Consider the following 15447-nt stretch of genomic DNA (forward strand, 5'->3'; position numbering starts at 1 on the left):
TTATAGACATGTCTTCTGATTCTTTAGGTGAAACTGTATAGTTCACACACGTACGTGAATGTAGTTTTCTTCTGTGTTGGTCTCACCTACTGGAATTTGGACATATAAAGGTTTCAGAGTTACCCAGGAGAAATACTTAAAACTGAAATATTCCTGAGTATCCACTATTGAACTCCTAATATGTCTGAGTACTTTTTCCTCTTCTGACAAAGCATTTTGCTTAGCTATCTCTGATGTTTGATAAAGGAAAATACTTATTTGCTGGTGGAGATTTGCCTCATAACCTTAGAATATGAAGTAAGCCAAACAAGACATTATTTCTGTAATGGATCAGATTGTGTAACAGACAGTGAGTGTTTTAATTTTCTACATAGTCGATATTTAAATTTTAACTGAGAGAATAATAGAATATCAAGATGGTATTTATTCAATATTAAATTTGAGAGGAAAAATATTTAGCACTGGCATAATTTTTAGTTGTTACCTTCTTTAATATATACAGAGGGTGTGGGCAAATATGTGCCAACCAATATAAACAGAATGTTTCAAAGTCCAGCTTTCAAGCAGTCTAGTTGCTACAAATATTAAGGTTTTTAGTCTTTAATATTAACATAATGTTACCCATGTAACATATTAGTAAATCTCAAGTATATAAGATATAAAAAGATATAAAATATATAAAAAGTTATAAAAGATAACCTGACTTAGTTTCATATGTGAAACATTGCTGTATTCTTGGATTCTAGTTTTTAGTACCTGTTAAAATGCAGATCTCATGCTCATAGTAGGGGGAAGGAAAGAAAGTAATTTGCTCTAAATGGCATCTGTACTGCACGTGTTTCAGAATGCTATGACATTCCTGCTTACTGTTGTTACAAACTCTCAACCTTTTTCTTCCTGACTAGATTTCACTTATATGAAGCTCTTCACTAACAGCTGGTCTCTCAGTTTATACAGGGCAGCAAATGGGAGAAATAATGCAATTGCATACTTAGAGATTCTAGGTTCTTATACCCGCCAGCTGCAAAGTTTTAAACAATAAGTTGCACACACCTTTGAAAGATGATGGGTTTTATCTTCCTTTTACTGCTGATGACAGTATTCAGCATTCAAGTGAATGCCAATCATTGCTGAACTCTCTTGGGGTTTTTTTCTTGGAAATGAGGGAGGAATGTTTAGTTCACTTCTCTGCTGCTTTTTCAAAATGTTTTTTTTTCAGGCAGGATAGAACCTCAAGTTTAAAACAATTATGTAGGATAAGATCATGTATTAACCTTTGCAAAAGCCAAGAATTTGCCTAATTCTGAAAACAACCCAAATGTAAATCGGCAGTGAAACAGATGTTTGCCTTTGCAGACAGTGATCAAAGGCTAAACTGCTATTTACTTGTAACTTTTTTTTTTTTAGTTTTCTCTGAATTGAAGAGAAATACTTAATTACACTGCTGAAATGCATGCATGGTTCAAGGAAAAGTGCTACAGTTGTTTTTCCAAAGAAAGGGGCTACAGTTGTTTTTTTTTTCTCCAGACCTGGCCTGTCTGGAGTATTTTGTTAACTGTTCTCTGTCCTGAAGATCTTTTGCTTGTACAGTGAATATAGTTAATAAAGCTTATTGAATGTAGCTGCGCAGAACTACAAATGATTTCTAAGATGTTATTCTTCCATTTAATCATGCCTGCTTTGCCTGGAAGATGTTTTGTTTATATTTAAGTTGCATATGAAATGAAATTTTGCAAGGAAAAATAGTTATTTAATTCTTACTTTATCCCCTGTCCCTAAAAGCTGAGATGCTCTTCTTGTCACTTCCCTACTTCCTCTGGAGATAGCATAGGGTTACCCTGTCCCTGTCTGTCCTTTAACCTCCCTTTTCAGCCTCTAAGCAAAGTGAGACCAGACTTTTCTAGATTCTTCACAACTGATTCCATATGAAAACTCAGTTTCGGAATTTTGCTGTTTCAGTGTAACAAAAGGTATTTATGAGACAAAACTCTTGAATTCATTTAGTTCTTGTCAATGTGCTAGTTGGTAAACTTTAGCATGCAGTTACCATATACATCATCTTTTACGTTACAGCTATTTATTCTCATATGCTTTTTCCCACAGGCTCTTCAGAGTAATCTGAAGTATTCCCTGTTGCCAAGACGGCTGATCATCAGTAAAAGATTATCTCAATGTTTGCATCCAGCACTACCTAGTGGAGTGCATTTAAAGGCGCTAGAAACCTATGAAATAATCTTTAAAATTATTGGGACAAAATGGCTTGCCAAGGATTTATTCTTGTACAGGTAAACTTGTAAACTTATCTTTAAAAGTATGTGCATTTCACAGTCTATTTCGATTTTTTTCTTATCTTTTTTTTTCTTTTTTTTTTTTCCCCAAAAGTTCAGGTTTGTTTCCTCTCCTGGCAAATGCAGCAATGTCAGTAAGGCCTGTTCTCCTTGGATTGTATGAGAAGTACTTTCTTCCTCTTCAAAAGTCCCTCCTGCCTGGTCTTCAAGCCTTTGTAATTGGACTGCTACCTGGATTGGAAGAAGGATCAGAAATTTATGACAGGTGAGAAATAATTTTAATTTATAAGCAATATAGAATATTTTTCCCTCCTAGGGAATTCTCAAGAAGTTTCTGTCAGCTCTCTATATAAAAGGCTTTATAAAAGAACTTCTAAAGCTGGAAAAATTGTGAGTCCCTGAAAGATGGAATGAGTAGTGCTAATGTAGAAAAACCCTTTGCCCTTCTCTTTTCTTCTCAGGAGGAGAAGAGGAGAAAGGATGAAAAGGAGGGGTAAAAATAGATGTGCTGAGAGAAAGGAATAAAGACTTTTTCTTAAAGCTCCTCTGAACTCCTAAATAATTATACGGACTCCCCAAACCATTACTCTGTCAATAAATTCTATCTAAATATACACAAGAGAGCAGCTGAATTCTTTCCAGACGTTCTGTACCAGGTACTTGCCCTCAAGTTCTGAAAAAATGAGCAAGACACAACTCTTACAGAAAGTATCTCACTCTTGAATGTCTCTGGCAGTAATGACAATGACATTCAGTATGACAAGGTTAGGATGAGGAAGTGTACTGAGAAGAGCAGCTTGTCACCTGCTTGTGTAGTGGGTTTACTTCGGTTACCAGAACTGTTTCATAGGATCTTATGAAAGCTCAACCACTATAGACTTCATCCATATGTTTCTTTGCTTAAAGAGTTGCTAAACATTGCATTGCTACTGTACTTCCTTCTGTATTACAGTCTGGATGTCTGGATGTGTTGGCTGTTCTCTCTGCCCTTTTTGGATTCTAAATAGCTGTGTGTAGAGGAGGTGGTCAGAGCCTTGCTAGCCCGACTGGACAGTCACAAGTCTATGGGGCCGGACGGGATTCACCCTAGGGTACTGAAGGAGCTGGCGGATGTGCTGGCCAAACCCCTTTCCATCATCTTCCAACAGTCCTGGAAGACTGGGGAAGTCCCACTGGACTGGAGGCTGGCTGATGTTGTGCCCATCTACAAAAAGGGCCGCAGGGAGGACCCAGGAAACTACAGGCCTGTCAGTCTGACCTCAGTGCCAGGGAAAGTCATGGAACAGGTGATCTTGAGTGCTATCATGAAGCACATGCAAGAGAACCGGGTGATCAGGCCCAGTCAACATGGGTTCACAAAAGGCAGGTCTTGCCAGACTAACCTGATCGCCTTCTATGACAAAGTGACCCGGCTACTGGATGAGGGAAAGGCTGTGGATGTGGTCTTCCTGGACTTCAGCAAAGCCTTTGACACAGTTTCTCACAGCGTTCTGCTTGAGAAACTGTCAGCCTCTGGGCTGGACAGGCACACACTCTCCTGGGTGGAAAACTGGTTGGATGGCCGGGCCCAGAGAGTGGTGGTAAATGGTGTGAAATCCAGCTGGAGGCCAGTGACAAGTGGGGTTCCCCAGGGCTCAGTGCTGGGTCCAGCCCTGTTCAATGTCTTCATCAATGACCTGGATGAAGGCATCGAGTGCACCCTGAGCAAGTTTGCGGACGACACTAAGCTGGGTGGAAGTGTCGATCTGCTGGAGGGTCGGGAGGCTCTGCAAAGGGATCTGAACAGGCTGGACCGCTGGGCAGAGTCCAACGGCATGAGGTTTAACAAGGCCAAATGCCGGGTCCTGCACTTGGGGCACAACAACCCTATGCAGTGCTACAGACTAGGAGAAGTCTGTCTAGAAAGCTGCCTGGAGGAGAGGGACCTGGGCGTGTTGGTTGACAGCCGACTGAATATGAGCCAGCAGTGTGCCCAGGTGGCCAAGAAGGCCAATGGCATCTTGGCTTGTATCAGAAACGGCGTGACCAGCAGGTCCAGGGAGGTTATCCTCCCTCTGTACTTGGCACTGGTGAGACCGCTCCTCGAATACTGTGTTCAGTTCTGGGCCCCTCACCACAAGAAGGATGTTGAGGCTCTGGAGAGAGTCCAGAGGAGAGCAACAAAGCTGGTGAGGGGGCTGGAGAACAGGCCTTATGAGGAGCGGCTGAGAGAGCTGGGGTTGTTTAGCCTGGAGAAGAGGAGGCTGAGGGGTGACCTCATTGCTCTCTACAACTACCTGAAAGGACGTTGTAGAGAGGAGGGTGCTGGCCTCTTCTCCCAAGTGCCAGGGGACAGGACAAGAGGGAATGGCTTCAAGCTCCGCCAGGGGAGGTTTAGGCTAGACGTTAGGAAAAAATTCTTTACAGAAAGGGTCATTGGGCACTGGAACAGGCTGCCCAGGGAGGTGGTTGAGTCACCTTCCCTGGAGGTGTTTAAGGCACGGGTGGACGAGGTGCTGAGGGATATGGTTTAGTGTTTGGTAGGAACGGTTGGACTCGGTGATCCGGTGGGTCTTTTTCAACCTGGTTATTCTGTGATTCTGTGTACATTTAAAAGAAAAAAAAGACAGAGAGACGCTAGGCTGCATAGATTACAGTTGATAAGCAAAACACTTCTATGTCTAATGCCTCTTTTTCAAAACAAGTATTAAATTGAAGAGTCATATAAATTGCTAGAGTGGCTAAGAGTAGATTGCATACTTTCACAAGCTTGGTGAAGTGGTATTCAGCTGCCAATTCCAGAACGTCAGTTCTATGGACAATTATATACATCTTATAGATCTGCTAAGGAAACAGGAATTTTAGTATGTGCTTTTTATCAGAAAGTGTTATAAGTGATGGTGTATAGGTTTTCTCTTTCCTATAGCACTAGTTGCTGGGGAGTTGGGGGAGAAAGGGGATCACTTGGAACTGTCTCTTATCTATCTGAAGCCTTTCTAGGAAACTGAACTTATTTTGAAACTAACTAAATTTGAAGCAGTGAGTTAATGCAGATTAACTTCCGAGAAGTTAATCTTTCACTGTGAAAGATTTATGCTAAAATTAAGTTAATGTTATTTTGTGAAATATAAAAATTACATGAGAAATTCTTTCTTTAGCTTACTCATTGTAAAGATTCTGGTGCAAGAAAGATAGACAATGTTATCTTATTGGAAGATGAGTTAAATTAATTTTAAATTCAGCTTCCTGAAAGAGTCATAGAATCACGAGTTTGCTTGGGTTGGAAGAAACCATAAAGTTCATCCAGTTCCAACCCCCCTGCCATGGGCAGGGACACCTCCCACCAGACCAGGCTACTCAAGGCCCCATCCAGCCTGGCCTTGAACACTTCCATGGAGAAGACATCAACCTTTTGCAGTGTCTCACCACCCTCATCATGAAGAATTTCTTCCTAATATCTAATGTAAATCTTTCCTCCTCCAATTTAAAGCCATTCTTCCTCATCCTATCACTTCATGCCCTTGTAAAAAGTCCCTCCCCAGCTTTTCTGCAGCCCCTTTCAGGTACTGGAAGGTTGTTATAAGGTCTCCCCGGAGTCTTCTCTTCTCCAGACTCTTCTGTCAGCCTGTCCACATAGTAGAGGTGCTCCAGCCCTCTGATCATCTTTGTGGCCCTTCTCTGGACCTGTTTCATCAGTTCTGTATCCTTCTTATGTTGGGGATTCCAGAGCTGGACAATAGTACTCCAGGTGGGGTCTCGCGAGAGAGGAGTACAGGGGGAGAATCACCACTCAGTGTTTTCAGAATTTTCAGCATTGAGGACTAACACTAATACATCCCCTACTGCTCCTGAAAGCGGCAGAAGTACTAGCTAAGGTCATGTTTCAGCCTAGACATATTTCCTTCTTAAACACACATATATGCACGAGTTTGCACATGCACACAAAATGGGAAAAAAAAATAGGCTTAAGGGCTGCTTTGTAAATACCTGGAAAAGAACATCAGGTCGGGGAGAGAGGTGTCCCTCTTCTGTGCTGGACTTCTCCCTCTCTTTTCACTTCTGCATTTCTCATGTGAGGTTTCAATCCCTTTGTTATTATAAAATGCTGGAGTACTGACAGAGTCGCCAAAGCAGAGAATGTGCCTTCAGTCACAGGACCTTCGATGTGATTGCCATTAAACTAGTTTCAGTGTACCAGTCCTGTGTGCAATAACTGACAGCATGTTATTTTATCTCACGTTTTTCTTTATTCAGCGACTTACAAATGGAGCCCATTGGTTTGCAAGTGCTGATATGTAGGATATCTTCCAATTCATAGACTGGCAAAATTGGCTTTCAGAGTCTCACATTAGCTTAAATTATTTCCAGTTCAGCATTGCACACTTCTTGCTGTAAATATTTTGCAATCAGAGTTACTGCAACAATTTGGTCAGAGCGTATTGTTCGCAGATAATTACTGGGAAAGTTTCCAAAGTATGCACAGAAACTGTTTTAGTGAGTGTATGCAGTGACAAAGGACTGAATGTTTTTTGATTATTTTCATACAACCTGATGTGGGCCATCTTCACATGAAAAGGGCAGTACTAATAATACAAAGATGAAGAAATCAAATAAACTATGTCTACTACAATACTAGTTTTGTGTATAGTTGCCTTTTTGTGGTATAAAACATAACTAACAGAAATCTATTTTCTCATGTCAAATATATTTCCATACAGAACAGATACGCTGCTTGTGAAGCTCTCCTTATTGATTGGCCAAGAAGTGTTATATGGAGCACTCTGGGGCAGTGTCCTGGTCAGCCCATCCATCAGACTACCTGCTTCTCTTTTTGTTGTCAGCCATATCAACAGAGAGCAGTCTGGAAAACAGCAGAAGTATATGCTTGGCACTGATTATAAGCTCACAGTGAGTTCATTGCATTCCTTGTAGAAGCCTTATCTACCATAATACCTGCATATTAGCACATTGTTTGCAGTCTCTGTATTCAATTAGAATGACGTGCTCTTAAAAATATTTTGGAGAGAGATAGAGGCTGAAAGGTCTACCCTTTGGAATTGTTTAATGAGTTACTGCATGGGAGTATCTTACCTGAAATATAGCAGAAAATCTCCCATACAGGTTTTGGTTAGCCTTCAGAATGTAAGTCTTATCTTCTGAAGTTTTTGGTAATTTTGCATACAGCCTTAAAAGACTGACTCTGCTTCAAAGCAGAAGATAAATGTGACATCTTTTCTTCACCTATTCTGAATTTGCATTTAAGGTTGAAGGCCAGCTTTTCTGTAATACAGTATATACAGTGTTCGATGTGGTTTCTCAAAGTACTCGCCGTCCTGGAAGACAATTCTGAAATTTACTGTCTTTTTTTTTTTTCCCTGTACAATGGAATTCTTTAGTAGGTAGTAATTTATGTTAAATTTGAGTGATGTAATAACTGTAATGCTAGTTAAAGTACTTTAATGTCTGCATTTTGTGAGGCTTCATGGTAGCTGGTGATTTCACACTGTGACATTCTGTATTGTTACAAAACCAAGTGTTTTGTAAGTATTAACAAGTTTTTTAACTGTGTTCCACAAAACTTTTAACTCATTTCAGGGCCAAGTTGAGTAATTATCTTCTTATTTAAAAATATATTGTTCACATATAACCAAGTTTGCTTGCTTGCTTTCTTGTGACTAGTGATTGTAGTTTAAATGTTATCATGAAGTAAAACATTGTTGTGCTTTCTTTTCCTTTTACAGGTAAAGTCTTTATGTGTATCAGTATTGGATTCAAATGTCCTTGTGCAAAGAAACACTCTGGAAGTGATTCTCTTCTTCTTCCCATTTTATACAGCTTTGGTAAGATGACTATTTTGATATGGTCCTACCTCTGTTACTGACAAGTGTCTGAATTGCGTACCTGAAAAACCAATGAACAGATTTTGCAGTTTCTAGTTCCCCCATCAATTTTAATAGTGGAGGAGACTGTTTCTTCTCAGACTCCTTACAGCTAACTTGGGTTTACATCATCAAAATGTTTTCAATGAAGATGTACTTTCACAGTGAATATTGTGTGATATTTGGAATGTGTTTGAAGTATTCACGCCTGCATATGGAAAAAATATAGAGCTCTTTTTTTAAGTAGGATTTCAGCATTTGAATTATCTGGACTAAACTAAGATACTTCCATTAAAGACTAGGAAAGAAAATATTACTTGAAACAAGAGCTGTTCCCTGTTGTTTCCTAACTTATCTAGTAATATAGTCAGTATTTTGAAAGTGTCAAGTAATTTTAAGACTTAAGGCATAACATAATGAAGTCTTTAGTATTTTCAGCCTAAGTGTACCTCTGTTCCTTAAGTATGAAAATTATCACAATTGTGTCAGGTTACTTTTCTTGAGAATTTTAGTGCACAAAATATTTCGTCATTGATGTTTTGTTGCCTTTCTTTCCAAAACATTAACATTACTAGTTAAAAAAAAAAAAAACTTCATTACCAACTTGACTTTTTTCAGTGTCCATAAACAGCTAAGAGGTCTTGTTTTTATTTATCCTAGGACGGCAACGAAAGCACTATTCTGTTGTGCAGAGCTGATTTAGTCTATATTCTGTCAGCAGCTACACAAACATTATTGAGGAGAGACATGTCACTCAATAGAAGATTGTATGCATGGTTGCTAGGTACTGTACAATATAGTCATATTCAATATTCTGGATACCTCAGAGAAAAAAAATAATGAGTGTTTAAAAATATAATATACTTTTTCAGCAGTTAAAGAATGATGATAAAATGAAGTGTTATTTAGTTGCCATTTATTGAGTGCCTGTTTAATAAAATTAAGCATTCATCCAGCAGACAGGTCTTCTCCTCAGATGTGAATTCATTTCACTGTCCTAAATCACATAGTATCTGATGAGTTATTTCTGGTCCCGTCCACAGTTCATTCTGAAGAGGTTTAGTGGACTGAAAGGAGTGGGGCACTGTTTTATCCTTGCTCTTCTGGAAATAATAGTCCATTGATTCCCACATGGTCTTAATTGTCTGTAAGAGAGCTATAGCTTCTCCCTGTCTGCCTCCATTTAACAGCCAAAGAGGAGGCTGAGAGTGACAGGACAAGAGCTGCAGCTTTGCACATGCACGAAGGCTGCCCTTGCTCACCTAATGTCTGAATCTGGCCTTGGTTTTGATTTATGTTCAGTATTCGCACATCTGGATGTCTCAGCCTGTGATATGTGGGCTCTCCTTGGGCAGAATGGGAATTAGTTTCAAACAAAGTGTAGAAATGATAAGGGTTAAAAACATAGTGTAATTTCAATATTTGAATAAGCTCTGTGTAGTGCTCTGTACTATAGTTTTTCTTTGTACTCCCTATGTGTCTGTTTATCTTGTAGGCTCTGATATCAAAGGTGGTACTTTTGCTCCAGACTCAGCAACTTCTGAAGACCATGCTGTTTTTTTCTTTGGAAGATATTCTAAAGATCTTTTGGTTGAGGTTGGTGTTCATTGTATACAAATGTACTTACGATACTTTGAAAAGCTAGTGCAGACTGCATCTACAGTTGCTTTCCGTGTCATTTGCTTTGTCTTTTGATTTCTGTTCCTAAAGACAGCATCCTTTCGGTGGTTATACTTTCTTCTATTTGAATGCCTGCTGTGCTGTGTTTATCCCAATATTGTGTGTGCATACAATACAAGTGGAATCTCATGAAACCAAAGGGTAGCATCTTTGATGAACTACCTGAATTATTTAAAAAGGCTTCTCTGAACAAAATCAGCTTTTGAGTACTGTTGGTGAGAAGGCATCATTGATTTGTCTGCACTGTATGGAAAATTGAAGTTCAATTTTAGTGGGTACTATGCAAAATCAAATTTAGAAACACTTCAGGTCTTTATAAAAAGAGGAATTCCTTTCCTATGTATAACATTTTGATATTTTCTTTTTACTAGAGTTTGATTCAAATTTTACATCAGAAATTCCCGGAGTCTGATACAGAGGAACAGCATCAAGCTTATTTGAAACCCTTCCGCATCCTAATCAGTCTCCTTGACAAGCCTGAAATAGGTAATGTTACTTGTCACTTCTGATATGACTGCCAATGACTGTTGCAGCTTGGTGTTCATCGCTTTTGACACTGGGACTCAAGACACCACCCTGCACAATTCATTCTAATTCTGAATATGTGTACGTTGTGTATTAGTACATAGGAGGCTGTGTTTCTTGCCTTGCTCCTGGTTCAGAACAATACTCTGGAGCAAGCACCCTGTCCAGATTATCTCTGGCTCTTCTGCAGAGCCCTGCAGTTTGTAGTGTGAATGTATCCTAATAAGAATAAGGCTTTTCTGTGCGCAGAATTACAATCTGAGGGGCCAGTTAAAAAGAACCATTTCTGCCCTAACCTCAACTGATTCCTCGGAAGTTAACCTCTAAAACACTGTCAGGTCTTTTGTTCTGTCTTACAAGCAGGCTTCTATCCAGGAAACCACCAGTGCTACTCTGGCCTGGATTTGTTTCCAGTGCTTGGCTGTGCTTGCAGGCCTTCCTATACACTTGCCTCAGCCTCTCATGACCATAGTGCTTTTTCAAACACTGTAGTCCCACAGGTGGCTAGCCTGTGCTCATACTGCTGCCAGAGTGGGCAGTGCCACTTACCTGCAGGTGCTCCAGCTGGAAATAACCTGTTATGAGTGTGGGGAGGTGGAGGATGCCTCTGTCAGTGCTGCTGCCAGCTTCTGCTGGCCTGACGCTGCTGTGGGAGCTATAGTTTGAGACTTCGTGACTGAGCTGTGAAGAATTTCTTCCTGTTCCTTGTCACGTGTCTATCTTGTTGTGTACATGACCTTGCCAGCAGCAGAAGGGTGAGGCTCTGCCAGCCCTTATTTTAAACGGCAACTTCTCCTTTTTGCATCAAAAAATTAAGCCAAAGTGACTTGACAGATTTTTTAGGATTTAATAGTATTCTTTAAGAATCATGTGCACAAATAAATCTTTGAAACTATATTCTGTGAATCTCCTAAGTATGACAAGCCTGCGGACTGGTTAACTGGTATTTATTAGAAGCTAACAGAGTTTTAATGACTGACTGTATCCCAAAGTATTTTTCTAGGTATTATCCTGGGTAGGGCGAGATGTTATCACTGACTGAGCCTGTAGACTTAGAATAGAACTCAGGTAATGAGACTATAAACACTGGAGTGGCAGTTGGTTGTGCAGGTGTTTTAATCTAGTAAGATTATCCTCTTTCATGGGTCAGTAAAGTTTTTTCAAGCACACTTTCTGTTAAAGTATTACCAAAGCACTCTCAAGAAAAAAGAGGATTCTCTGTTACTTACCCAACAAATGAATGCTACCTTAGTAGAAGCAGTTGTTAGTCTGTTTATAAGGCCGTGGTGCTAATGTTTCCTTCTGCTGCTTTTAACTGTTTTTAAAAAAATCTATCATGATTAAAGTCTCTGATTATAAGGTATTTATATTTCCTAACAAAAATACTGAAGAAGGGACAGTTGACTAAAGTTGTTTTGTTATAAATTCATTGATTAATCTAATTTAGAAAACAGATGACACATACTACCCTATTGCATGTTTTACTTGACTGACAATCAGTGATAATCTGGAGTACAAATAAGGGTTATTTAGCTGAACTGCATTATAAGTTTAATCCTTCTGTTCCAGTCAGCACACAAAACTGAACTTCTTGAGCGTTAAGCCAATATGACATTCACTTCCTTTTGAAATGGATTTAGCAGACTAAAACATAACAAGAATCTTCAACCTTTTCTATTACTCTTAGTCATGTCAACTTTTTTTTTTTTTTTCTTTTTAGAGGCACTTATTGGAATGCTTCATACACTACTTTTTTTTAGTGGTTCCATGTTCAGGGTGTTGTGCTTATTGTTTGTTCACCTCCTCTATAGACAATTGCAGATAAAACAAAGTGCTGACCTTTGAAAATTGTGTGCCTTTGTCAGCACACACCTAACTTATACTTTCTTCTTAAAACTGTTTACAAATATGCCATTTTATTGTTATATTTAGGCATTTGAAATTCCTCAGTTTGCTGACTTTTCCAGTTTCTGTCTCTCAAAATTTAATCAAGGCTAATACATTAGATGTATATAGAGAAATACACTTGTTTTCCTTATGGGTACAGACATGGTGATTATTTTTAGTACACGAAGTGCAGACTTACAGTTATGATTATGCACAATTATAAATTATTGCAGTGCAGGTGCCTTACTGAAGTGGCTTAAATGTAATGTAGAACTGTGGCTTTCCAAATGTCACTTTAAAAAGTTCCTGAAATGAGCAACAGGTGGCATTTAGCTAGAATTAAAACAAACAAACGAGTATTTAACTACATATTTAATTTTATTTTAACTAGAACAACTGACATTTTAAAAAGCCACATAAGCATTTTCTTCTTACTTGGGTGACCATAGTTTTCCAGTCTAGCTACTATTAATTAAAGTCTGAGTTTGTAACTGAGTTGCCTAGCAATCACTTTGCTACAACTACTGGATTATTTTTTCCTTCAACTGCAGGGCCACAGGTCGTTGGGGATCTGTTCCTTGAAGTTATTAGAGCCTTTTATTCCTACTGCAAAGATGCGCTTGGTTCTGATCTCAAACTTAGCTACAATCAAAGTGGCAACATACTTGCAAGGTATATCTACAACTGTGAACTGAAACTGGATTATTTATATTAAGCTAACTTATTAGAATCTAACCAATTATGGATTGTTAGGTTTTTAACAAAGTGACCTTCTGTATAGATTTTCTGTGTCTTCCATTTTCACACACACACACGTGCTTTCTCTTTATTTAGCAGAGAAGAAAATGAAGTACTCTGCATATGATTGGTGTTGCTTAGTTCCAGTTATATTGGCCAAGAATCAGTCTGGTGACAGAACTCTTAGCCTTTTGATTTTCAAACTTGAAGGCTTGATTTCTTTCATCTAGGAGAAAGATGGTTGAGCTCTAGCTATGCCAGAATAACTTAGGCTTTGATTTGAAACAATTAATGTCTTTTAGTTTGTAGAGAAAGGGAGGAAAATATTTGAGAAGACATCAGCTAATACGCATGTTCTTAGAATCTTCACTGACATCTGGTTTTTTTGTTTCCTTTCTTTCCATTTTTATACAGTGCAATCAAAGAGAACAAAAATGCTTCGGAAATTGTCAAAACAGTCAATTTGTTGATCACATCCTTAAGCACGGATTTTCTTTGGGATTACCTGACCAAATGTTTTGAAGATTGTTTCAGGTGTTTATGTTATCAAATAATAATGCTCCTCTTAAAAATGTCATTTAAGTGCTATATGTGTAAGATGATGAAATTTACTGAGGCATTTAAATTCTGGAAGGGGCATAATACATTTTAGAATCAGAAAGATGTGTAAGTTGCATCCTAAAAAAAATCGCGAATGCAAACAGGTGAACAGTTAGATGGAAACTAGCAATGTAAAAACAAAAAAAAAAACCTACTTTCAATGACAGCCGAAAGGAAAAAGTTAGGGAGGGAAGATGGATAGGTCTTCTTGAAAGAACAAGTTTTTTTAAGGAAAAAATGAAGATATCTACCTTTTTATCCCTTTCTAAAAGTAAGGGAAAAAGTTATACTTTAAGTAGTTAGATTGTGTACAGAAATTCAATCTGAAAATTAGAAGCACTTTAGCATCCCACATGCAGGCTACAGTGTAAATGGTTTTGACAGAATATTTTATCCTGCTGTATTAGAAGTCCCATTTTACTTTGCTTAAGAAAGCCTAGCTGTTTAGTATTTTGCGCTGGTTTTGATGAAGCATTTTTATTGTAACCAGAATTTTGACAGAAAAAAAGTTAACAAAATGATTTTTCTCTCAATCCAGAAACAAATCCACACAGAAAAGATATCCTCTTGAAAATATTAGCACTCCTCCTACAATTTCAGAGCTCTGCACGCTATTAGTGTTTCTTCTGGATGTAATTCCTTTGGTAAGGCAAGCTGGAGTTAACTGCTTCAAAGGCTTAAGAAACTTAAAATCAAGTTATTCCTATTGTGATTACTTAAAATGAAAATGGGCAAATTGACATACATGTGCATATGCATGGTATATCCTGCAAAGTGTAGTTTTATAAGCTGAAATACAGGTGGCTACCTGTGCTATTGCCTAGCAAAACAAAAGTTATTTGCATTTTAAAATATGGTGCAATGAAAAGGTGTGCCTTTTGCTTCTTGGGTAAATAATATTCTGGTACTTTTTGCTCTCTTAGTAGCTGGCTGACTATCTTAAGATTTTATGGTAATATTCAATGTATATTTTGTAGAACGAAGAAAGAAGGAATAGTACTGAAGCAAGTTTGTACCATTCATGAACTAACATTAGCAAGCATTGATCAATGTTGCTAGACAGCTGAATAATAATATGTGATAACTATTTTAAACAATGCCTATTTGTTTCAGGAACTCTACTCTGAAGTGCAGACTCAGTATCTCCCACAGATGCTCAGTTACATGGTGCAGTCTCTCATGGAAAATATGGAAGTATTAGGTTTACCAGAACTCACTCATGCCTTAAAGACCTGTTTTAAGGTGCTAAGCAAAGTACAAATGCCCCCTTCCTATTTGGACATTGAGACAGGAAGTGGAAATGGGGTAGGTGTTTTTCAGCTACTCATAGATGTTTAAAATTGTTACTGACGTAACTTATTTTAAAATGCTGATTCTCCTAACTTAAACCTAGATGATAACCGTGGCAACAAAGATTTTTGAAATGTATCTCCTTTGGCCACTTTCAGACCTATCTGGTGCCTTGTTTTTCTTACTGGGTATTCAGTTCTGACTTGTTTGAATTATTTGTGACAATGGAGTATAGTTTTGTCTGAAACTGGGGCTATAATCCTACCTCTTGAGAAGAATGTGATCTTTATCATTTTGAAAAGGCACTCAGCATCATGCAGTGGCTAGAAATTCGAGTTGCCAAATCAAGCCCAGCTTTTTACAGCTGGTTAGGCCTGCAAAATTGATATTTTAGTTTTAAACAATGTGTTATTATTTGTGTTCAAAAGGCCATGATAGGAAGTGAAGAATAGATGGCATAAAGCAGTCACAGAAGCACACCCTAACAAAGTTTATTTTCCTAGTCGAATACATGCATTTGACTAGAAACAATCTGACACATACAATACTGTTCTAGAGGTGAATTGATTTTAAGGAAACAT

The 15447-nt window shown here is 38.4% G+C and overlaps 2 protein-coding genes across 3 annotated transcripts in view; one reads left to right on the forward strand and one right to left on the reverse strand.

The window, feature by feature from the left end:
- SETD4 (SET domain containing 4) overlaps nt 1-15447 on the reverse strand; it is an 89262-nt gene that overhangs the window by 39689 nt on the left and 34126 nt on the right. The window lies entirely within an intron of this gene.
- DOP1B (DOP1 leucine zipper like protein B) overlaps nt 1-15447 on the forward strand; it is a 53290-nt gene that overhangs the window by 11283 nt on the left and 26560 nt on the right. For both annotated transcript variants that reach the window (XM_069871542.1, XM_069871551.1), the window contains exons 3-13: nt 2104-2285; nt 2383-2553; nt 6986-7175; nt 8009-8107; nt 8807-8930; nt 9642-9742; nt 10198-10312; nt 12790-12910; nt 13391-13510; nt 14115-14220; nt 14690-14881. In XM_069871542.1, coding sequence (XP_069727643.1) covers nt 2104-2285; nt 2383-2553; nt 6986-7175; nt 8009-8107; nt 8807-8930; nt 9642-9742; nt 10198-10312; nt 12790-12910; nt 13391-13510; nt 14115-14220; nt 14690-14881 — 1521 coding nt within the window. The remainder of the gene's footprint in view (nt 1-2103; nt 2286-2382; nt 2554-6985; nt 7176-8008; nt 8108-8806; nt 8931-9641; nt 9743-10197; nt 10313-12789; nt 12911-13390; nt 13511-14114; nt 14221-14689; nt 14882-15447) is intronic.

Source organism: Phaenicophaeus curvirostris, chromosome 1, assembly GCF_032191515.1.
Source record: "Phaenicophaeus curvirostris isolate KB17595 chromosome 1, BPBGC_Pcur_1.0, whole genome shotgun sequence".
Lineage (NCBI taxonomy): Eukaryota > Metazoa > Chordata > Aves > Cuculiformes > Cuculidae > Phaenicophaeus > Phaenicophaeus curvirostris.